Below are 24376 nucleotides of genomic sequence, written 5' to 3'. Positions count from 1 at the left end.
TTTTGTATTTTATCCCCCCTCTTCTCTTCCCCCTGAAATCATGGTGTACATTTCCATTCCTGGCTGGGGAAGTGAAATTGGCCTGTTTGGATAGTCTTTCACTATTTGTGTCGTCAGCATTGATAGTCTAAGGGAAGAACCAGAAACTTTCTTTTATAAGCTCTGCAGATTCTCCTCTGTATTAGGTACCATTGTAATTTTCTGCTGTGCTCATGATAATTCGGGTAGTTCTTTCAAAGAAGAAAACCAGTGCCTACTTCTATAAGAGCTATCCTGACTCCATCTCTACAAATACGTGTAACATTTCAGAGGTGCAACAGAGCTCGGAGGTGTGAATCAGTTCCATCTGGGATAACAGAACATGAAGGGTCAGCTACAGTCTGAAGAGCAAAGTGATACCAACTGCATAGTTTCTTTGGTGCTCTCATTGGTGGCAACAGTTACAGTTTTGTGCTCCCTAATAGTGAAGTGGTGTGACATATACTGGCTCGTCTTGATGTTTGATGCATCAGCAGCCACAGTCTCACAAAGGGAAAAAACAAACACAACACCCCCCACCCCATTACAATCCCCCAGATCCAAATTGTTTTATAGAACCAATATAATCTATTGTACTGGGGGATTGTCAACATTTGAGTGGCTCTATCTCAGAGTGAACTTAATTCCACTGCAACATAGAGCTGTTCTGTCATCACTTTTTGTGCCTTGCACGCACTCATACAATTTGTGTGGGTTTTTTTTTAAAGTGCTCTCATTGTTTGAAAGGGTCCACATATGCTGGAATCAACCCTGAGCTGGGGAAGAGAACAGTGGCATGTCAGGGAGGTTTATGTGGCAGTGGCCTTGAGGAGGGCCTTAGCACCTGACAATATGAAGGGTGACCTTGAGCAACAGAAAGACTTGCCAGAATTGGAAATTCTTGGGAAGACTATAGGCCATATAGGAAGGCAGCAATAGGAAGTGACATGTTTGTCTGTAGAACACATGTCCCAGACTGGGGAGTGGGGGGTGATCAGAATAAAGCATGAAGCAGAAAAGGCACTGACTGTTCTGCCAAGATCTTTTCCCAGGATCCAGGCAGTTTGGACTTGGAGGCCTTCTGGATCTTGAGGTAATGTGTGGTACTGAAATGCCAACAATGTCTTTTGAGTTTGTATATCCCACCAGGGACATTCCATTGTACTGCTGCTACCTGACATAAGGAATGTATTGGGTAAGAGCTGGTGGGATTATGCCTGCTGAATACTGTATGATGAAGATTTTCAGTCCTGTTTTGTGAAAGTTGTTGCAGGAGGGCAGTGTTTCAACCTGCTCTCCTTGTGTAGTGGTAGGCATCTACAGGATTTCTACAGGCGTTGATGCTGTGATGGTTCTTCGGTCCTGCTCAGGCAGAATTTCTTAGGGTACACGAGGAGGAGGTTGTAATCTCTGTGTGCTCAACTTCTCCATGTGCACTTGCACTTGGTAAAGATGTGGTGTCCTGTTGTCACATGTGTCTTATTCTGATGTCTGAACATATACATGCAGCTTTGGTTTTCTGGCATTTGGTGTGGTTCTCGTGAATTAAGACCCGTGTGGCCCAGGATAAGACATGTCAGAGCTCTAATCCAAACATTTTTAAGAACTCAATTTTAGTTCAAACCTTAGTGTGCACAAAAGACATCACTCCATATGTTCCGGAGTCAGTCTCAGAGAGACGTAGATCTGGGGCATATTTGTGTGGTGGAGCAATGTCTGAGTATTGTGGCAATGATGTAACTGAGAATGGCCTGAGTCTGCATCATGGGGAGCATGGCCTCTAAAGTGATTAAACTGGGAAGCTCTTGGCCTGAGGGAAATCGAGATGCTGGGGAGAAGTAGTCTCTGTTAATGGGGAAGAACTGGAGAATATCTGCTTAGCTGTGGAGATCGCATTTCCCATGGCACAGGATGCCAATAGATAACTTTAAGAAAAGGCCCAGTGCCCTTGGCTACTCTCCTGGCATCCTCTCAAAGCCTTCAGAAGTTCTACATGTCATAACAGTCTGGTGTTTCTGTGATATTACTGCTTTTGAAGATAACTGCTGTGCATGCTTTAATCATTTGGTTTTGACATGGAACATTATTGATCAAACAGAATCTTTTCAACATTTGTACCATGTTTCTGATGTTAGTCTAGTGAGGGAGGGGAAAAGTGCTCTTTGCAATCAAGATGTCAGCAAACCTGCTGTTGCAGCAGAGTGACATGGGTGCCTTCTATTTTCTACTCTTGTCTATAGTGAAGATGCCCACCCCTTCTTTATTTTTTCTCCCATGCTGTCAGTGTGTTGGAAACAGGGGATGAGATGGAGATACTGAATTTTGTCAGCTGCCAAGTGACAGGTTCTGGGGCAGTATTCGTGAGGGTGTGGGAAGGTTTTTCCACTCTCCTGAGCTGAGGATGTTGTTAGGAAAGCATCATCACCTTTCAGGTCTCCTTGCTTCTTCCCCTTTGATAGAGGTGCATGAGGGAGCACCGTACAGTGTCCAGCGTTTTTACAGCTTTTGGAGAACATGAGTATATTTTTCTGTTCATCATCCCCTGAAATGGCAGCTCATGTTAAGGGACAAAGTCTCTCAAAAGCAATTCTGCTGTCCTGAAAGCGTTTCTTTTGTCTGAAGTCTACACTAGTGATGCTCGAGGTAAGTCACTTACAGAGAATGTGTTTGAGAGTGTTGTCATTCAGTTGTGGTTTCTTCCTGTTGGATTAACTGAATGATGCCTGGATATAAATGCTCGTAGGTTTACAGAAGAAAGCACCACTACCTGTCCTCGTTCCCTTCCTGCTGCTGCGTGGCAGAAGTTGAGTAGGTAGAGGCAAGGACAGTGGAAGGGGTCACCTTGGTGCGTTCCTTGGAGTGGATGCATTGGGCATTGGGGGGATGTTCTCGGTGAAAATGCTCTGGTATTACGTTGGTTGCTTCTGTTTTGTTTGGCTGTGTGAAGAATGGATCATGCTGATGAGTGAGAGGTATTCCATTGGGAATAAGGCACTAGGAATAGAATTTGTCGTTGTGTTGTTCTGGCAGAGCATGTGTGCCTGAAAAAAGACGCACGATATTCACATTCATTTTTGAGGTGGAAGATGAGGGTGGAAGAATGGCTGTTCGTCGAGGTACACAGGGAATACTTGCGTGCTGTGGTTCCCATGAGCTTTTTGAGCTTTTGTGAAGGGTTACCTTGCTGGGCTGTGATGGGTTTGCGTTCCCAAATAAGAGATGCCCCTGCATAGTTCAGAGTCTTTGGAACCTATTTCAGTAGAGGTCCCAGTACCTGGTGCTTGGGCTTGTGCTTGTGCTAGTGAGGGTGGTGGATTCCTTTGTGCTGCAGCAGATCTGTTCTTTGCCATGTTGTTGCCTTGCTCTGTGATTTGGTGTTGTTTTTGACTGGAGGATGAAGGGCATGACCTTCATCCTGAAGAGAGGGAAGTTCCAGATGAATTGATGGGATAAAAGCAGGAGGGCTTTTCTGTAACCACAGTAAGGGAGGATGCTATGGAAGACGAATGAGAGCTCTTGCCCAAAGTCAAAATTATGCCTCCTAGTGAGCACAATGGAGCTATTTCAAGAACGTTTTAGTAATGGACAAAATGAAGAGAAGAGACAAGGATGGAAGCAGAAGAGAAAGGGAGGCAGAGATCATCATAGCATGAAAAGAAAGAAAAAGGATGAAAGAGAAGGGAGAAAAGAAACTAAGAAGAGAAAAAAAGAGGGTTAAAACAAAACAAGGAAAGGAAAGGCTCGGTGGGAGACAAAAAATAAAGGAGAAAGGAAGAGATGCTTGAAGAGATAATGAGCATGCTCGTATGTTAACCTCGAGACGCTGAATGGAGATGACGAACTCAGCATCCTTGGTACTCAGGGACACTCTACAAGGTCTTGGTAAAGATTGTCGAGGAAGAGCAATCAAGCCTCTGCCCATCCTTCCTTTTGAGCGTGGTGTGTGCTTTGAGAATATGTTTTGTTAAAGGAAGTAAGAATAGAAGAAACGAAGAGGGAAGTGGTAGAGGACCATAAGGAAACATAGGCAAGTGAAGAGAATGGAAAAGAAAACAAAAAGAAAGTGTAAAAAGATTGAGAATATGAAGAGAGAAATAGAGAAAAGAATAGTCGAAAGAGATAAAGCAAGGAAGGGAAAAGGGAAGGTGAGAAAGGAAGTAGCAAAAAACTGATCACGAGCCCGCACCTACGTCACGTCTAGTCACGGAACAGAGCTGGTCTTTAGAACCTCCCAGGGAGGGAGAGCACCGGGTTCCGGCGCTGCTGCCCCGACATTAATAGGGATATGTCCGTCTTTGAAGGTGCCCCCGCGGCACGGAAAGCTGTGATCCGGAGTAAAGGAGAGAGAAGGGTGGTGAGAGATTGGAAAGGAGAATAGTGAGAAGGGTAGGGCAGGGAAAAACCGGAAAGGGAGAAAGGAGAACCGATGAAAACCTCAGGATTTAAGTAAAAAATAAATAAAGGAAGGAGGTGATGAAAGATGAAGAAGGAAAGAAAGAAAGGTGTGGAAGCAAAGAAAACGGAATGAGGGAGGGAAAAAAAAAGAAAAGAGAACGAAAGGAGAAGGGGGGAAGAGGAGAACTAGAGCGAAGCGTCCCGAGTCCGCACCCTTAGATGGTATCGGGGAGCAATGTGAGGCGTTGGAGCAGCACACGGTGTCGCTGCAGGCTCAGAAACGGCGTCTCAGTGGCTCCGCCCCGGTGCCAGAAGCGAAGACCCCGGCTGTGAGTGCGGAGGGGGTGGGGGCGGCGCAGGCCTAGGAAGAGAGCCGGCGAATCCGGGCAGCGGCGGGGAGCCGTTCGGGACCCGGGCTGGTGTCAGAGGCGGCGATGGCAATGGAGATGGGCGTGTGTCGTGGTGCCTTGTTGTGGATGCTGGTGCTGCAGTTGGCCTGGGCGCTGGTCGGCGGGCAGGTGCGGTACTCGGTGCCGGAGGAAGCCAAGGCCGGCACGGTGGTGGGCCGGCTGGCGCAGGACCTGGGCCTGGAGGCGGGCGAGCCGGAGGCGCGGCGGCTGCGGCTGGTGTCGCAGGGCCGGCGGGCGAGCGTGGAGGTGAGCGGGGCGAGCGGGGCACTGGTAGTGAGCTCGCGGCTGGACCGGGAGGAGCTGTGCGGGAAGAGCGCGCCGTGCTCCCTGCGGCTGGAGGTGCTGGTGGAGCGGCCGCTGCGCGTCTTCCATGTGGAGCTGGAGGTCACCGACATCAACGATAACGCGCCGGTCTTCCCCGCCGCCCGGAAAAACCTCAGCATCGCGGAATTCTCTACTCTGCCGGGGTCTCGTTTCCCGTTGGAGGGTGCGTCGGATGCAGATGTCGGAGCCAACGCGCAGGTCACCTATAGCCTCAGCCCAAGCGAGTACTTTACGGTCGATATTAAGTCCTCTGATGAACACAGAAAATCTCTTTTCCTAGTGCTCACGAAACCTCTGGACCGCGAGACGATGCCGATTCACCGTCTGGTGCTGACGGCGAGTGATGGGGGCCGTCCGCCGCTGACGGGCACAGTGGAGCTTGTGATTTCGGTGCTGGACGCGAACGACAATGCACCCCAGTTCAACCAGTCTGTGTATAAAGTGCAGCTGCAGGAGAGCGCTGCAGAGGGAACGCTGGTGGCTCGGGTAAACGCCACGGATCCGGACGAAGGTCTGAATAAGGAGTTTACTTACACTCTGATCAGTTCGGTTCCCGTTGGTCAGAAAGATCTGTTTTCCATTGATCCAAAAACAGGCGAGATCAGACTTACGGGCGCCCTGGACTTTGAAGACGTCCGCTTACACGAGTTGCAAATCGAAGCACGAGACAAAGGCTTCCCGCCGCTGTCGGGACACTGCAGCGTGGAGCTGGAGGTGTTGGACGTGAACGACAACTCACCGGAGGTGTGGGTGACGTCGCTGTCGTTGCCCGTGCCAGAGGACGCGGCAGTGGGGACGGTGGTGGCTCTGCTGAGCGTGTCGGATCAGGACTCGGGGGCGAACGGTCGAGTGCGCTGCACGGTGTGGCCGTCGGCGCCGTTCGGTCTGGTGTCGACGTTCGCGGGCTCGTACTCGCTGGTGCTGCGGGAGGCGCTGGACCGGGAGCGGGTGTCTGAGTACGAGGTGGAGGTGCGGGCGGAGGACGGCGGGGCGCCGCCGCTGCGCGCCAGCCGGGGTCTGCGGGTGCCGGTGTCGGACGTGAACGACAACGCGCCGATGTTCGCGCAGGCCGTGTACACGGTGCTGGTGCGGGAGAACAACGCGGCGGGCGCGGAGCTGGCGCGGCTGTGGGCGCGGGACCCGGACGAGGCGGGCAACGGGCGCGTGAGCTACTCGGTGGCGGAGAGCGGCGGCGGGGCGGCGGTGTCTGGGGGCGGGTGGCGTCCGGCGTCGAGCTACGTGTCGGTGGACGCGGAGAGCGGGCGGCTGTGGGCGCTGCAGCCGCTGGACTACGAGGAGCTGCAGGTGCTGCAGTTCGAGGTGCGGGCGGTGGACGCGGGGGAGCCGGCGCTGTGCGGCAACGCCACGGTGCAGCTCTTCGTGCTGGACGAGAACGACAACGCGCCGGTGCTGCTGCCGCCTGCCGGGGGCGGGCCTGGAGCCGGGTCCGCGGTCTCGGCGGCGTCAGGAGCGAGCTCAGCTGAGCTGTGGGCGTGGGCGACGTGGGGAGCGCCGGCGGGGCAGGTGGTGGCGAAGATCCGCGCAGTGGACGCGGACTCGGGCTACAACGCGTGGCTGCGCTACGAGCTGTGGGAGCCGCGGGGCAAGGGCCCTTTCCGCGTGGGGCTTTACAGCGGCGAGGTGAGCACGGCGCGGGCGCTGGAGGAGGCGGACGGCCCGCGGCAGCGCCTGGTCATCGTGGTGCGGGACCACGGCGAGCCGGCACGCTCGGCCACGACCACGCTGAGCGTGTCGCTGGTGGAGGGCGCGGAATCGGCGCTGGCGCCCGCCGGCTTTGACTCGTCGGGGGCGGGACTGCGGCCGGCGGAGGGCGGTGCCTTATCGGCAACGACGGCGAACGTTTGGCTGGTGGTGGCCATCTGCGTGGTGTCGAGCCTTTTCCTGCTGGCGGTGGTACTGTACGGGGCAGCGCGGTGGTCGCCGCGGTCGGCTGTGCTGTCGGGTCCCGGTCCTACCACGCTTGTGTGCGCCAGCGAAGTGGGGAGCTGGTCGTACTCGCAGCGCCAGAGCCGAAGTCTGTGTGTGGCGGACGGTGTGGGCAAGAGCGACCTGATGGTTTTCAGCCCCAACTTTCCACCACCGCCCGGTTCCCTGGCGAAGGATATTCAGCCGGAGGCGCCCGCTCTGTTGCAGACGGTCAGTAGTGCTCCCTTCCTCCCTCCCTCTCTTTCTCATCTCTTGCCTATTCCCCCGTCGCCCCTTGTCCCCCATTGCCCTTCTTGCCTGTCGGCCTGGCAGGCACTGGTGTGAGCCATCGAAGCAATATTGACATAATCTTTAAGAACTCGATTTCTATTTGAAAAGGCACAACACATCCAGGCAGCTGGGAAAAGTCTATGTCCCAGAGTGGCTTTGCAGCTTTCCATATATTCTTTTTGCCAGTTGTAAAAGTAGGTGCGGTTGTGCAAAGACCTGGGTCATACTCAGTGTGGGCTTTATTGCTGAGAAACACTGAGTGGTGAAACAGTGCCTGGGTACTGTGGCAGTGATTCTCTAAGTGGCACTGAGTGTTGCCCTGTCGTGCATCCCAGGGAGTGCATCCTTGAGCTAGGAAGAGTTTCCTGAGGGAAATGGAAGTGTTGTGTAGGGCATGGCCTGTGCCATTGGTAAAAAATCGGATGTCTGCTGAGCTGATCTCATTTCTCATGGGAGGAAATTGATTATGCCAGCAGAAAACTTCAGGAAATGTCTCCATGCACAGTGCTACTTGTCTGTGATTCTCTCCAGCCTCAAGAAGTTCTGTATATCCTTGTGACCCTGTGTCTTTGGTGTTGGTCTGAGACACTGGCAAATTTGGCCTTTCAATACAGTAGCATGGGATCCTTTTTTTTTCTTCTCACCTTTCAGAAAAATCTCAGGTCCTTCGTTTTTATTTCCCACAGTGGCAATGGGTTGATAACATGGGATAAGATGCAGAGAGTGGAATTTTGGCAGGGCCTTATCCTTGATCTTCCTGAGCCCCATGCAATTCATGTAGGCCCACTTCTCAAGCTTGTTCAGGTCTCTCTGAATGGCATCCTTTCCTTCAGGCATATGAACTGTATCACTGAGCTACACGTTGGCTGTGAAGTTGCTGAGGGTGCCCATGAATCCCACTGTCTACCTCCTTAATGACAATATCAAACCTTACTGGTTCCCATACAGACTCCTGAGGGACATTGCTTTTCACTAGTCCATCTGGACATTGGACCATTCACCTCTACCCTCTAGATGAGACCACCCAGATGGTTCCTCACTCACTGAACAGTCCATTCATCAAATCCATAACTCTCCCATTTAGAGTGAGGGAAGTTGTGAGGGATTGTGTCAATGGCCTCATAGAAGATCAGGTAAATGACATCCTTAGGTCTTTCCTTGTCCACTGATACAGTCACTCCATCATAAAAGGCCACTAGGCTGGTTGGGCAAGACTTGCCTTTGATGAAGCCATGCTGACTGTCTTGAATCACCTCCCTGTCCTTCACATGCCTTAGCATAGTTTCTAGGAGGAGCTGTTCCATGATCTTCCCAAACACAAAGGTGAGGCTGACAGGCTGCTTGATCCCAGGTTCTTCCTTTCAGGTCTTTTTAGAAGAGGGTGCAAAGTTTCTCTTCCTTCAGTCACCAGGGGCTTCACCTGCCTGCCATGACATTTGAAATATCATGGACAGGTGTTTGGCAATCACATTAGCTCCTTCCTTCAGGACTTTGGGAATGTTTTCAGTGAAAATGCCATAGTGATACCTTGGTGGCTTTTGTTTGGCTGTGTGATAAGTGGATCATGTTAAGGCAGAAGAGGTATTTCATGGGAGTTGCTGCCCTTAGGTACATAGGTTCTTGGTGTGTTGTTCTGGCAGTGCCTGCCTTACTGAAAGGAAATGCAAGAGCTTGCCATGCATTATGGGGGTGGAAAATGAGGCAGGAAGAGTAGCTCTACATCGAGGTATATGAAAACAAAGAAATCTTCAGCTGGATTGGAAAAAACACCAATAAAAGACATCCACAAACCGAATTGTACTACACAGTAGATATCATCCAGTACAGTGCTATGTTTATCAAAGTTTGGGTTATTACCTTAAAGAATTAAATCAATGCCATTGTCATTTAGAGCTGTTTTGTCATCCCCTTTAGGAAGGTGTTGCTGTTTGGTGCATGAAATCCCCATCTGGGATAGCTGAAGCACTGCAAAACTTAAGGGTCTGCTGCAAAGAGTCTGGAGGACACTGTGCCTATGATACCATCTGTGTGTTTTTCTATGTGCTTTCCTTGATGGGAAAGGTCAAAAAAAGCTGGAGTGAGTTCTGAGATGTGAAACAGTGGCAAGTTGATGAGGTGAATGTGGCAGTGGCAGTAAGTTAGGCCTGTCCATGTCCTGGTGTGAAGAGTATTTTGGCAGTGATCCTCTAAGTGAAACACGCTATGGCCTGGCTGTATGTTATGGGGAGCGTGACTTTTATTGGGAAGGAGTCTTCCCTGTGGGAAAAGGAGATGATGGGTAGAACACTGCATCACTGGGGAAGACCTGAATGTCTGCTTAGCTGTGGAGATCACATTTCCCATGGCAAGGTTTTGAGGATACTGATAGAAAACGTTGAGAAGAGGCCCAGTGCCCAAGGCTGCTCTCCTGGGATCATCTCAGGGCCTCCAGAAGTTCTAAATATCCTAGTAGCCTGGTTTTCTCCGTGGTATTACTCTTTTTGAAGATAACTGCTGTATGTGCCATTAATCACTTTTATTTGAATCGTTCTGTCAGCATTCTTGGAATGTCTCCTCAGTCTTGTGAGGAAAGGGGAAAGAAGTGCTCTCTATATTAAAGATGTCAGCAAAGCTGATGTCACACTAGAGGGCATGGGTTCCTTTTGTTTTCTTTCTTATCTATAGTGAAAAGGCCCACCCCTTGTTTCTTCCTTCTCTTATGCTGGCCATGTGTTCAGAACAAGGGATGAGATGCAGACTGATGAATGTTGGCAGCTGTCAGTTGGCAGGATTTTATGCAGTATTCCATGAGCGTGTAGGAAGGATTTTCCACAATCCTGACCTGAAGTTGCTGTTGAGAGAATGTCACCAGCTTCGGGTCTCGTTCCTGCTTCTGCTTTGGTAGAGATCTATGAGTGGGCACCACAGTGTCCATCATTTTCAAAGCTTTTGAAGAACATGAATTTGTTTGGGTTTTTTAATGTCCAGCATCTCACAAAGTTGGAATTGATGTTGCAGGTAAGTTACTCTGTAAGGAGGATGTGTTTGAGAGGCTGATGTACATTTGTTCCCATTCAGTTGTGGTTTCTTCCTGTTGAATTAAATGAATGATGCCTGGATTAAAATGCCTGTAGGTTTGGATCAGCAAAGCACCACTGCCTGCTCTTGTTCCCTTCCTGCTGCTGCCTGGCTGTGGTTTTGCAGGTGGAAGCAAGAACAGATGGAGGCTCCTTGATGCATTCCTTGGAGTAGCTATGTTGGACACTGTGGGTATGTTCTCAAGGAAAACGCTGCGGTGTTACCTTGGTGGTTTTTTCTTTGGCTATGTGATGAGTGGATTGTGCTACTGAGTGACAGGTATTCTGTGGGAATTAATAATGGGTATAGAGGTTCATGCTGTGTTGTTTTGGCAGATCATGGCTGCCAGAAAGGAGAAACAAGGGCTTTGCATTCACTGAGCAGGTAGAAAATGAGGCCAGAAGAATAACTTTTCATTGAGGTACAGGAAAAGTGCTCAGTAGCTGTGGTGACCCCGTGCTTTTTCAGACTTATTGGAAGATTACTTGGCTGTAATGGATTTGACACCCTGAATTGAGAGAATCCCCTGAATTATTTAGAGTCACTGCAGCTTGTTGGCTCAGATGTCAGTGTTGGGATTGTTTTTAAGAGGCTGATGGATTCTGTTCTGTGATAGAAAATTGCAGACTTCTTCCAGCAGGGGAGGTGACTGAGCAATCTGTCTTCACAGATGGGAGGAAAGTAGGAATGTTTCTCTTTGAAGAGATTCAAGGCAACAGGGAAGAGCTCTTGCCAGAGGGTATGGAGCGAGTGATATAATCATAGAGAAAACATGCTGGTTGAGAAGAAGCAGAGAAGAAGATGGAGTGGGGGAATGCAGAAGGGGGAGAGAAGATGAGGAGAAAGTGGTAAAAGTAGAGATGGAGGTAAGGAACAGGGCAGAGAAAGAAGAGCAAACCTGCATGACAAAAGCAATAGAGAAAGAAGGGAAGAAACAATGAACATTTTTACTAGCATGTAAATGACAATATCAGTTTGGACAGAAATGTGTTGAGGAAAAGAGGAAAGAAGAAAGGAAGGAATGAAGGAAGATGAAAGAGAACAGAAAAACCAATAAGCTATAAAGATGATGAGCAGGGTGCACGAATGTTACCTTGTGGAAGAATCCAGGAGGAAAGGAAAAAGTCAATGAATATATGCAAATAACAAAGCAAGAAAAGAAGAAAGAAAGCATAGAAGGGTGGATGTGAAGAGCTGATAGAGGGAAGATTGAAGGATAGAAGGAAGCAAGCAGTTACGAAAGGAAGTTGACAAAGAAAAAACAAGAGGCTGTAGGGGAGATGGCAAGCCCGCACCAACGTCGATTTTAACTAAGGGGATGCGTCAGTCTGGCGTCCCGACGACACCGCAGGTGACGGGGAGCTCTCATTAGGGGAAAGGAGAGAGAAAGGAAAAGGACATAATGAGCAGGATAAGGCAAGAACCGAAAGGAGAAGGAAATAAGAAAGAGGAGAAGGATGGAAGAAAATAAGGGAGAAAGGAGATGGGGAAGAGGAAATTCAAAATTATAAGAAAGGAAGAGGAAAAAATAGAAAAAATAAAATACGAGAGACACGAATAAAAAGAAGTAACTGCTGGAAGAAAGGAGAAAAGAAGAAAGAAAAAGGAAGAAATAAAGAGCAAACAAGGAAGGAAAAATGAAAATAGGTACTGGAATGAAAGAAAGGAACGCGAGGAGGAGCCGAGGAGAGCGGAGCAGCCCGGTTTCGCCGGCTTGGACAATGTCAGGAAGCATGAGAGGCGTTGGAGAAGCGCACGGTGTCGCTGCAGGCTCAGAAACGGCGTGTCGGCGGCTCCGCCCCGGTGCGAGCGGGGAAGAGCCCCGCTGTGAGCGCGGGCGGGGCGGTGCGGGCCGAGCAGGAGAGCCGGTGGATCCGGGCAGCGGTGGGGAGCCGTGCGGGCCCGGGCCGGTGCCAGATGCGGCAGAGGTGATGGAGATGGGCATGTGTCGTGGTTCCTTGCTGCGGGTGCTGGTGCTGCAGTTGTCTTGGGTGCTGATCGGCGGGCAGGTGCGGTACTCGGTGCCGGAGGAAGCCAAGGCCGGCACGGTGGTGGGCCGGCTGGCGCAGGACCTGGGCCTGGAGGCGGGCGAGCCGGAGGCGCGGCGGCTGCGGCTGGTGTCGCAGGGCCGGCGGGCGAGCGTGGAGGTGAGCGGGGCGAGCGGGGCGCTGGTGGTGAGCTCGCGGCTGGACCGGGAGGAGCTGTGCGGGAAGAGCGCGCCGTGCTCCCTGCGGCTGGAGGTGCTGGTGGAGCGGCCGCTGCGCGTCTTCCATGTGGAGCTGGAGGTCACCGACATCAATGACAACGCCCCGGTCTTCCGTGTGAATGAAGAAGCTTTTACAATCGCGGAATATACCACGCTGCCGGGGTCTCGTTTCCCGCTGGAGGGCGCGTCGGATGCAGATGTCGGAGCGAACGCTCAGCTCTCGTATAGCCTCAGCCCGAACGAACACTTCTCACTTGATCATTACGGAAATAATGAGCAGAGCTCGTCTTTGACTCTTGTTTTAACGAAACCTCTGGACCGCGAGACAATGCCGATTCATCATCTGGTGCTGACGGCGACGGATGGGGGCCGTCCGCCACTGACGGGCACTGTGAAGCTGGTGATCTCAGTGCTGGATGTGAACGACAATGCGCCCCAGTTCAACCAGTCTGTATATAAAGTGAAGGTCTTGGAGGGTTCAGAGATAGGGACTCAGTTAATCACGCTCAATGCCACGGATTTGGACGAAGGAGTAAATAGTGAAGTTATATATTTATTTAGTAGGCACGCATCCGCGGAAGTTAAAGAAATGTTTAGTATTGATGAAAACAAAGGAGAAATCAGGCTTCGGAGAAATTTAGACTACGAAGAAATGGATAATTACGAGATCCAGGTCGAAGCACGAGACAAAGGTTCTCCACCATTGTCGAATCACTGCAAAGTAGTGGTGGAGGTGCTGGACGTGAACGACAACGCACCGGAGGTGTGGGTGACGTCGCTGTCGGTGCCGGTGCCGGAGGATGCGGCAGTGGGGACGGTGGTGGCTCTGCTGAGCGTGTCGGATCAGGACTCGGGGGCGAACGGTCGAGTGCGCTGCACAGTGTGGCCGTCGGCGCCGTTCGGTCTGGTGTCGACGTTCGCGGGCTCGTACTCGCTGGTGCTGCGGGAGGCGCTGGACCGGGAGCGGGTGTCTGAGTACGAGGTGGAGGTGCGGGCGGAGGACGGCGGGGCGCCGCCGCTGCGCGCCAGCCGGGGTCTGCGGGTGCCGGTGTCGGACGTGAACGACAACGCGCCGATGTTCGCGCAGGCCGTGTACACGGTGCTGGCGCGGGAGAACAACGCGGCGGGCGCGGAGCTGGCGCGGCTGTGGGCGCGGGACCCGGACGAGGCGGGCAACGGGCGCGTGAGCTACTCGGTGGCGGAGAGCGGCGGCGGAGCCGCGGTGTCTGGGGGCGGGTGGCGTCCGGCGTCGAGCTACGTGTCGGTGGACGCGGAGAGCGGGCGGCTGTGGGCGCTGCAGCCGCTGGACTACGAGGAGCTGCAGGTGCTGCAGTTCGAGGTGCGGGCGGTGGACGCGGGGGAGCCGGCGCTGTGCGGCAACGCCACGGTGCAGCTCTTCGTGCTGGACGAGAACGACAACGCGCCGGTGCTGCTGCCGCCTGCCGGGGGCGGGCCTGGAGCCGGGTCCGCGGTCTCGGCGGCGTCGGGTGCCGACTCTGGGGCGCTGTGGGCGTGGGCGATGTGGGGGGCGCCGGCGGGGCAGGTGGTGGCGAAGATCCGGGCGGTGGACGCGGACTCGGGCTACAACGCATGGCTGCGCTACGAGCTGTGGGAGCCGCGGGGCAAGGGCCCGTTCCGCGTGGGGCTTTACAGCGGCGAGGTGAGCACGGCGCGGGCGCTGGAGGAGGCGGACGGCCCGCGGCAGCGCCTGGTCATCGTGGTGCGGGACCACGGCGAGCCGGCGCGCTCGGCCACTGCCACCCTGAGCGTGTCGCTGGTGGAGGGCTCCGAGGCGGTGCTGGCTGCCTCAGGCTCGGGTTCGTCGAGAGCGGCGCTGGCGGCCGAGGAGAGCGGTGCCGCATCGGCGACGACGACCACTAACGTGTGGCTAGTGGTGGCCATCTGCGTGGTGTCGAGCCTTTTTCTCCTGGCGGTGGTGCTGTACGGGGCGGCGCGGTGGTCGCCGCGGTCGGCCGTGCTGTCGGGTCCCGGTCCTGCTACTCTGGTGTGCGCCAGCGAAGTGGGGAGCTGGTCGTACTCGCAGCGCCAGAGCCGGAGCCTGTGCGTGGCGGATGGGGCAGGCAAGAGCGACCTGATGGTTTTCAGCCCCAACTTTCCTCCGCCGTTCGGGTCCACAGCGAAGGAGACGCATCCAGAGGTGCCTGCTCTGCTGCAGACGGTCAGTGGCTGTTCTTCTCTCCCTCCCTACCTCGTTTCTCGCCCCTTCCGCCGACACCTTTTGCTCCCTGTCGCTCTTTTAACCCGCCCGCCCATCAGTCTTTCCTTGCTGTGAGCCGTGCTCAGTCCCCGGGTCCTGATGTCTGTGGGTGTTGGCACCGTGATGCTCTTCTGTGAGCCTTGTGCCTGCCTCTGTCGTGGCTGGAACACGCTGAGTTTTGCTGGTGGGAAGAGAAAGGTCTCCCCTAGAAGTAAATCCTTTGTGTTATGTTACTTGTCAAAAACCTGTTCTCTTGTGATGTGATTGCATCCTTCAAGAGAAGTCGTGCCTAGTGACACTTGGGGCTTCAGGTGTTTGTATGCGGTGGACTTTCTCCATTTTAATTTCTTCACCAGAGTAGTAATGAAATTTGGGGAGGCATTGTAGAGTTTATCCATGTTCTTTTGCATGGTTGTTGTAACTCGGTAGAATAAAGTTTGCAGGCAGAGGACTGTATGTGACACTGACTGTGACTGTCACAGTGTATGTGACAGTACAGTGACTGATGACACTGTATGTGTCAGAAATGGGAAGTTTCCTTTTGTATTTCTGCACCCTTGAATCATGTTGTAGATTTCCACTCCTCGTTCTTAAGTGACACTGTCCGTTTGGATGGACTTCCAATACTTGTATCATTTTTGACATCCTCATGGAATTAGAAAACCTTCATTGAAAGAAACCTGAAAGAATTTTTTTACACATTTGATGGCATCCATTGCAGTTCTGTGATTGTTAGCATTTGGGCTGTTCCCTCTCAGAAGGACATCAAAGCCCATTGCCATCACAGCTAACCCGACACCATTTTTACAAATACACGTGTAACATTTCAGAGATGTAACAGAGGTCCCAGGTGTGGATCAGTTCTCTCTGAGATAAAAGAACTTGAAGGATCAACTACGGCGAGTCTGCTAAACACAGAGGTACTGGCTGTATGGTTTTCATGGTGCTCTCATTCATGACAACAATTGTGAATTTCTATTACTGACCAGTGCAGTGATGTGACATACACTGGAGTGTTTAATGTTCTTTCTCAATACCTGCATCAGCAGCCACACACTTACCAAAGAAGAAAACAAACAGAACCTGCCCAATAACGAACTCCTAAATGCAAATTTTCTCACAGAACCAGTATAATTTATTACACTGAATTGTTTGTCCATATTTGGGTTGTTTTATCACAGCATGAAATCAATGCCATTGCAATGTAGAGCTGCTCTGATATCATCTTTTAAACATGTAATGGGCGTTGCACACAGTCTATATGATATGATTGGTTTGTGTTTTTTTAAAGTGCTCTCATTTTTTGGAAGGGTCCACAAATGCTTGAGTGAGGCCTGAGAAGAGGAAAAGAACAGAGGCATGTCAGGGAGGTGAATGTGGCAGTGTCCCTGAGTAGGATGTTAGCACCTCATGATATGAAGGGTGATCTTGAGAAGTGGCAACACTTGCCTGAAATGGAAATCCTTGGGAAGACCATGGGCCATGTGATAAGACAGTAATGACAGACAGCATGCTTGTTCTGAGAACACATTCAAGGAGTGACCTCAATAAAACATGAAGGCACGGGCTATTCCATTCCAAGATCCTTTCCCAGGCTCCCAGCTTGCCTGGAGTTGAAGGCCTTCTGGATCTTGCGATAGTGTGTGGTATTGAAATCCCTATAATGTCTTTTGAGTTTGTGAATATCTCTCAGCAGGGACAGTGCTCTGTGTTTCTGCTGGCTGAGGTAGGGAATGTGTTGGGTAAGAGTTGGTGGGATGCTGCCTGCTGAATACTGTCTGATGAACCTTTTCACTCCTGTTTTCGGACAGTTGTGGGAAGGCAGTGTTTCAACCTGCTGCCCTTGTACAGTGGTGGGCATCTACAGCATTTCCACAGGTCTTGATGTTGTTGTGATGGTTCATTGGTCTCGCTGAGGCAGGATGACACAGGACACATAATGAGGTGGGTGTAATCTCTGTGTGTTCAACTTCCCTCCTTGTGTACCTGCACCGTCAGCCTTGGTGGAGATGGTGTAACCTGTTGTCACATGTGGCTCATTCTGATGTCTGGACATACACGTCCAGCTCTAGTTTTCTAGCATTTGACATGGTTCTCTTGAAGAATACGATCCGTGTGTTCTGGGACCAGAGGTGTCAGAGCTCTAATCCAAGCATTTTTAAGAACTCAATTTCAGTTTGAACCTTAGTGTGCAAAAAAGGCATCACTCCATATGTTCTGGTGCCAAACATGAGGGAATCTTGAGTATGCGCAAAGTCCCGGGACATGATCTCAGAGAGGTATTTAGAGCTGGGACATGTTTTTGTGGTGGAGCAATGTCTGGGTATTGTGGCAGTGTTGGTACTGAGTTGGGCTTGGGTCACCATTATGGGATGCATGACCTTGAGCAGGGAAGAGTGTTGCCTAAGAGAAATGGAGGTACTGGGGAGAATGCATTCTGTGTCACTGGGCAAGAACTGGAGAATGTCTGCTTGGCTATGGAGATTGCATTTCCCATGGCAGAGGATAGAAGATGCCAATAGATAACCTTGAGAAAAGGCCTGGTGCACAGGGCTGCTTTCCTAGGATCCTCTCAGGGCCTTCAGAAATTCTATATATTATTGCAGCCTGGTGTTCCTGTGGTATTACTGCTTTTGAAGATAACTGCTGTACATGCCTTTAATAATTTGATTTCGGTATGGAATGTCATTGGTCAAACAGAAATTTGAATCATTCTGACAGCCTTCTCAGAATGCCTCCTTGTTCATCTCCCTGGACTTTGTCTTGCAAGGGAGGAGAAGAAGTGCTCTCCTTCAGCAAACCTGGCTTTTCATTGTGCTAACATGGGTTCCTTTTGTTTTCTTATGTCTATAGCAAAAATGCCTACCACTTTTTTTCTTCTTCTCTCATGTTGGCCATGTGTTGGGAGCAGGGAATGAGATGCAGACTGCTGAATTTCGTCAGGTGACAGGTTTTGCAGCAATATTCATGAATGTGTGGGAATGTTTTTCTACTCTCCTGATGATGATGTTGAAATAAGATTTGTAGCTTTCAGGTCTCCCTCGTATTTCATCTTTGATAAGAGGTGCATGAGGGAGGACCACGCATGATTTTCAAAGCTTTTGAAGAACACGATTACTTTTTTTTCTGCCCAGTACCCCCACATTTGCAAGTAACATTACAGGTAAGTCAATTGGTCATGAGGATGTATTTGAGAAGCTGATATACTTTCGTACCCATTCACTTGTGGCTTCTTTCTTTTGGACTGACTGAGTGCTGCTTGGGTTGGAATGCCTGTTGGTTTGGAGCAGCAAAGCACCACTGCCTGCTCTTGTTTCTCTCCTGCTGCTGCTTGGCAGAGGTTGAGCAGGTGGAAGCTGGGACAAATGGAGGAGGGACCTTGATGGATTTCTTGGAGTAGATGTGTTGGGCTTTGAGGAGATGTTCTTAGGGAAAACACTGTGGTGTCACGTTGGTGGTTTTTGTTTGTCTATGTGATTAGTGAATTGTACTGATTGAATGGTATTCCATGGGAACTAACACTTACAGGTATGGAGGTTCCTGCTGTGGTTTTTTGGCAGAGCATGGCTGCCAGAAAGGAAAAGCAGGAGCTTGACATTCACTGTACAGGTAGAAAATGAGGCCAGATAAATGGCTTATTATTGAGGTACATGAAGACTGCTCGGGAGTTGTGGTAGACCCCTACTTTTTGAGCTTTCATTGAAGATTGTTGTGCTTGGTTGTGATAGTTTTCAGTTCCTCAATGAGAGACTCACCTGAGATATTTAGTCATTGGAGCCAGTTTACTGAGATGTCAGTGTTTGGTTAATTTTCAGAGGATGGTGAATTCTATTCCTTGAGAGAAGAGTGTCGTCTGCTTCTAGAAGAGGAATTGACTGTGTAGTCTGTCTGTCTTCAGAGACTAGAGGAGAGCAGAAAGGTAGTTCCTCTTCTGGAGAGATAGAAAGCAGCAGAGAAGAGCAATTACCAAAGGGTATATATTTGCTCCATGGCAAGAGTGATGTAATCACAGAGAAAATACGTTGGTGTAAGAGACAAACCAGAGAAGAAGAAGAATGTCTCGGTGGAGTGGTGCAGGAGGAGAGGAGGGGAGAGGAGACGAGAGGAGGGAAGGGAGAAGAGAAGAGAAGAGAAGAGAAGAGAAGAGAAGAGAAGAGAAGAGAAGAGAAGAGAAAAGAAGAGAAGGAATGAGCAGTGCAGAGAATGGATCCATCTCTGACGGTGCCCGCCGCGCCGCCAGACCCAGTGGAGAAACTGTAAATGGGGGTAAAGGAGAGAGAAGAGTGAGAAGGGAAAGAGGTGTAAAGAGCAGGGCGGGGCAAGAACGGAAAGGAAATCGAAGAGAATAAAGAGATGGAAGAAAGAAGAACAAAAGGGAAGAAAGCTAAAGAAGGAATGATAAAGGAAAAGAAAACGACAATAATGAGGAAAATGAAGAACGAGTGACACGAATAGAATAATAGAATCATAGAGTACAATTACATAACTGCGGGAAGACAGCAAACGGAAGAAGGAGTAAGAGAAGTGAAAAGAAAAAGGAATAAGGAAAAGACAGACTGGAAGGAAAGGGGAAGGGGGGAAGAAGAGGCGAGCGGACAGCGGAGCAGCCCGGGTCCGTAGGATTGGGCGGTGTCAGAAAGCATGTGAAGCGTTGGAGCAGCACACGGTGTCGCTGCAGGCTCAGAAACGGCGTGTCGGCGGCTCCGCCCGGTGCGAGTAGCGGAGAGCCCGGCTGTGAGCGCGGGGGGAGGCGGCGCGGGCCGGGCAGGAGAACCGGAGCATCCGGGCAGCGGTGGGGAGCCGTGCGGGCCCGGGTGGGTGCCTCCAGCGGCGATGGCGATGGACGGCGTGTGTGGGGCTGCCTTGTTGCGGGTGCTGGTGCTGCAGTTGGCCTGGGTGCTGATCAGCGGGCAGGTGCGGTACTCGGTGCCGGAGGAAGCCAAGGCCGGCACGGTGGTGGGCCGGCTGGCGCAGGACCTGGGCCTGGAGGCGGGCGAGCCGGAGGCGGGCGAGCCGGAGGCGCGGCGGCTGCGGCTGGTGTCGCAGGGCCGGCGGGCGAGCGTGGAGGTGAGCGGGGCGAGCGGGGCGCTGGTGGTGAGCTCGCGGCTGGACCGGGAGGAGCTGTGCGGGAAGAGCGCGCCGTGCTCCCTGCGGCTGGAGGTGCTGGTGGAGCGGCCGCTGCGCGTCTTCCATGTGGAGCTGGAGGTCACCGACATCAATGACAACGCCCCGGTCTTCCCCGCTGCCCGGAAGAATCTCAGCATCGCGGAATACACCACTCTGCCGGGGTCTCGTTTCCCGCTGGAGGACGCGTCGGATGCAGATGTCGGAGCCAATGCGCAGCTCACCTATAGCCTCAGCCCCAGCGAGTATTTTAGAGTAGAGGAAGAAAACAGTAACGCGCTCAGTAAATCCTTGTTTCTGGTGCTCACGAAACCTCTGGACCGTGAGACGATGCCGATTCACCGTTTGGTGCTAACGGCGACAGACGGGGGCCGTCCGCCGCTGACTGGCACTGTGGAGCTGCTGCTTATAGTGCTGGACGTGAATGACAATGCACCCCATTTCAACCAGTCTGTGTACAGTGCAGTTTTGCCTGAAGACGCCTTGGAAGGGACGTTGGTGACTCGTGTAAGCGCAACTGATCCGGATTTAGGAGTATATGGAGAAGTGATTTATGAAATAGATACTATTGTTCCTTCCTCGGCGTCAGCTGCATTCAGAATAGATATGAAGAGCGGTGAGATCAAACTTACTGCCGCCCTGGACTTTGAGACAGTTGCTTTATACAATCTAAATGTTAAATCCAAAGATCAGGGGACTCCCCCGCTGTCGGGTCACTGCAAGGTAGTGGTGGAGGTGCTGGACGTGAACGACAACGCACCGGAGGTGTGGGTGACATCGCTGTCGGTGCCGGTGCCGGAGGACGCGGCAGTGGGCACGGTGGTAGCTCTGCTGAGCGTGTCTGACAGAGACTCGGGGGAGAACGGGCGCGTGCGCTGCACGGTGTGGCCGCAGGGGCCGTTCGGTCTGGTGTCGACGTTCGCGGGCTCGTACTCGCTGGTGCTGCGGGAGGCGCTGGACCGGGAGCGGGTGTCTGAGTACGAGGTGGAGGTGCGGGCGGAGGACGGCGGGGCGCCGCCGCTGCGCGCCAGCCGGGGTCTGCGGGTGCCGGTGTCGGACGTGAACGACAACGCGCCGATGTTCGCGCAGGCCGTGTACACGGTGCTGGTGCGGGAGAACAACGCGGCGGGCGCGGAGCTGGCGCGGCTGTGGGCGCGTGACCCGGACGAGGCGGGCAACGGGCGCGTGAGCTACTCGGTGGCGGAGAGCGGCGGCGGAGCCGCGGTTTCGGGGGGCTGGTGGCGTCCGGCGTCGAGCTACGTGTCGGTGGACGCGGAGAGCGGGCGGCTGTGGGCGCTGCAGCCGCTAGACTACGAGGAGCTGCAGGTGCTGCAGTTCGAAGTGCGCGCAGTGGACGCGGGGGAGCCGGCGCTGTGCGGCAACGCCACGGTGCAGCTCTTCGTGCTGGACGAGAACGACAATGCGCCGGTGCTGCTGCCGCCTGCCGGGGGCGGGCCTGGAGCCGGGTCCGCGGTCTCGGCGGCGTCGGGTGCGGACTCTGGGGCGCTGTGGGCGTGGGCGACGTGGGGGGTGCCGGCGGGGCAGGTGGTGGCGAAGATCCGCGCAGTGGACGCGGACTCAGGCTACAACGCGTGGCTGCGCTACGAGCTGTGGGAGCCGCGGGGCAAGGGCCCGTTCCGCGTGGGGCTTTACAGCGGCGAGGTGAGCACGACGCGGTCGCTGGAGGAAGCGGACGGCCCGCGGCAGCGCTTGGTCATCGTGGTGCGGGACCACGGCGAGCCGGCGCGCTCGGCTACGGCCACGCTGAGCGTGTCGCTGGTGGAGGGCTCCGAGGCGGTGCTGGCGGCTGCGGGCTTGGGCTCGTCGGGCACGGGGCTGCGAACGGCGGAGAGCGGTGCATCGGTAGCATCGGCGACGACGACGAACGTGTGGCTGGTGGTGGCCATCTGCGCGGTGTCGAGCCTATTCCTGCTGGCGGTGGTACTGTACGGGGCGGCGCGGTGGGCGCCGCGGTCGGCCGTGCTGTCGGGTCCAGGTCCTGCCACGCTCGTATGCGCCAGCGAAGTGGGGAGCTGGTCGTACTCGCAGCGCCAGAGCCGGAGCCTGTGCGTGACGGACGGTGTGGGCAAGAGCGACCTGATGGTTTTCAGCCCCAACTTCCCACCGCCGCCCGGTTCCGCAGCGAAAGAGACGCAGCCGGATGCATCCGCTCTGCTGCAGACGGTCAGTGGCGCTCTCTCCTTCTCTTCCTCGCCTCTCGCCCTTCCCCCAACGCCTTATCTTCCTGTCGCCCTTCTCGCTCATCCGCCCGCTGTGAGCCGAGCTCAGCCCCTGAGTCCTCATGGCGGTGGGTGCTGTGCAGGAATCTTGGCGTCTGACTGTGTCCTCAATGTAGCACCCCAGCTTTTTCTGATGGATGTGAAGGGAAAGATCTGTCCTGGAAGGCAATCCCTGGTCTTATATGGGGTGTTTTATTGTCTTTGATTCTCCTCTGAAGAGAGGTGACACCAGGTGTTATCTGGGATTTCAGGAGTTTCTCTACCTATGGTGGATTTCCTCCATTTTAATTCCCCGACCAGATTAATGATGAAATTAGGGTAGGCATTTTAGTGTTCTTTAGCAAGGATGTTGTAACTCTGCTCGGTACTGTAAAATATTCAGTCAGAGGACTGTGAACCATGATAGGTATCAAAAGCAGGAAGTTTTTGTATGTATTTTGTCCTCTCCCTCCCTTACTGCCCCCCATCATTTTGTAGATTTCTGTTTCTGGCCTGTTTGGATGGTCTTTCAGTTTTTGTATCATCAGCATCGACAGTCTCAAGGAAGTACTGGAAACCTTCTCTTATAGGTTATACTACATTTGGTAGTATTGTGATGTTGTGCTGTGCCCATGATAATTCGAGTTCTTATCTCAAAGAAGGAAATCAGTGCCCACTTAGAACAGAGTTGTGCCGACATCGTCTCTAGAAATACATGTGTAACTTCTCAGAGTTGTAACAGAGGTCCCAGGTGGATCAGTTCCATCTGGGATAACAGAACTTGAAGGGTCAACTACAGTCTGCTGAACACATATGATATGACCAGTATGTTTTTTCTGTGGCTCTCACTGATAGCAACAGTTAATGGTTTGTGCTCCTGACCAATTAAGTGGCATGACATACACTGGGCCACTTTGATGTTCTTTCAATATTTGCATCAACAGCCACACACTTACAAAGGAAAAAAACAAACAGAACCCCCCAGAGACCAAAGTACTAAACTCGAATTGTCCTACAGAACCAATATAATCTTTTACATTGGGGGACTTGTCAACATTTGGGTTGTTCTGTCATAGAACGTAATGAATTCCGTTGCAATGCAGAGCTTTTCTGTCACCACATTTTGTGCCCTGCACACTGTCTGTTTGATACAATTTTTTAATTACTGTCATTGTTTGGAATGGTCCACAAATGCTGAAGTCAATCCTCAACTGGGGAAGAGAACACTGTCAGGGAGGTGAATGTGGTAATGGCCTTGAGTAGGGCCTTAGCACCTCATGATAGGAAGGGTGACCTTGAGCAACAGGAAGCCTGAACTGGAAATTTTTGGAAGGATCACTGGCCATGTAGTAAGGCAACAATTGGAGATGACATATGTGTCCTGAGAATGCATGTCCCAAACTGTGGAGTGAAAGATGCCCAAAGGAAAGCATGAAGCAGGAAAGGGACATACGGTTCTTGCCCAGGATCCTTTTCCAGGCTCTCAGCATGGCTGGAGTTGTAAGCCTTCTGGATCTTGTGATGATGTGTTGTATTGAATCGCCAACAATGTCTTTTGAGTTTATTGGTATCTCCCACCAGAGACAGTTCTCTGTACTGCTGCTGCCTAGCATAGGGAATGTGTTGGGTAAGAGTTGCTGGGATGTTGCCTGCTGAATACTGTCTGATGAATCTTTCTGCTCCTGATTTGGAAAGGTTGTTGTAGGAAGTTAATGTTTTAAGCTGCTCTTCTTGTATAGCCGTGGGCATCTACAGCATTTCCACAGGCATTGATGTTGCTATGGTGGTTTGTTGGTCCTGCTGAGGCAAGATTTCTCAGGAAATAGGAGGAGGTGGCTGTAATCCCTGTGTGCTTGACTTCCTCTCCTTGTGTGCCTGCATCATCAGCTTTGGTAGAGATGATGTATCCTGTTGTCAAGCATGGCTCATTTTGATGTCTGGATATACATGCTCAGCTTTGGTTTTCTAGCATTTAAGGTGAGTCCATTGAAGAATAAGATCCTTGTGATCTGGGATCAGAGGTGTCAGAGCTCTCTAATTCAAACATTTTTAAGAACTCAATTTCAAATGGAACTTTAGTGTGCAGAAAAGGTATCATTCCATATGTTCCGGTGACAATCATGAGGGAAGGTATGTGCAAAGACACGGCTCATGATTTGGGAGGGGTTTAGAGATGTGGCATGTTTTT

At 52.2% G+C, this 24376-nt stretch overlaps 1 protein-coding gene across 10 annotated transcripts in view; it reads left to right on the top strand.

Moving 5' to 3' along the window:
- The window catches only part of LOC133212491 (protocadherin alpha-C2-like), a 155395-nt gene that overhangs the window by 19137 nt on the left and 111882 nt on the right, over positions 1 to 24376 (top strand). For 3 of the 10 annotated variants that reach the window (XR_009725501.1, XM_061353988.1, XM_061353993.1), the window contains exon 1: positions 11937 to 14806. The exons of 4 other annotated variants lie outside the window; for them this stretch is intronic. Coding sequence is in view for 5 of the 6 variants with exons in the window: in XM_061353988.1 (XP_061209972.1) it covers positions 12059 to 14806 (2748 nt within the window). In the remaining variant the exon portion in view is untranslated. Of the gene's footprint in view, positions 1 to 4793; positions 7305 to 11936; positions 14807 to 24376 lie in introns of those variants that run through there. 3 more of the 10 variants (XM_061353992.1, XM_061353999.1, XM_061353987.1) reach the window with 2 other exon arrangements.

Source organism: Neopsephotus bourkii, unplaced genomic scaffold (assembly GCF_033783945.1).
Source record: "Neopsephotus bourkii isolate Nb327-2 ecotype Australia unplaced genomic scaffold, CSIRO-AGI_Nbou_v1 NB_716, whole genome shotgun sequence".
Classification (NCBI taxonomy): Eukaryota; Metazoa; Chordata; class Aves; order Psittaciformes; family Psittacidae; genus Neopsephotus; species Neopsephotus bourkii.
This window is presented reverse-complemented; position numbering and strand designations above follow the sequence as displayed.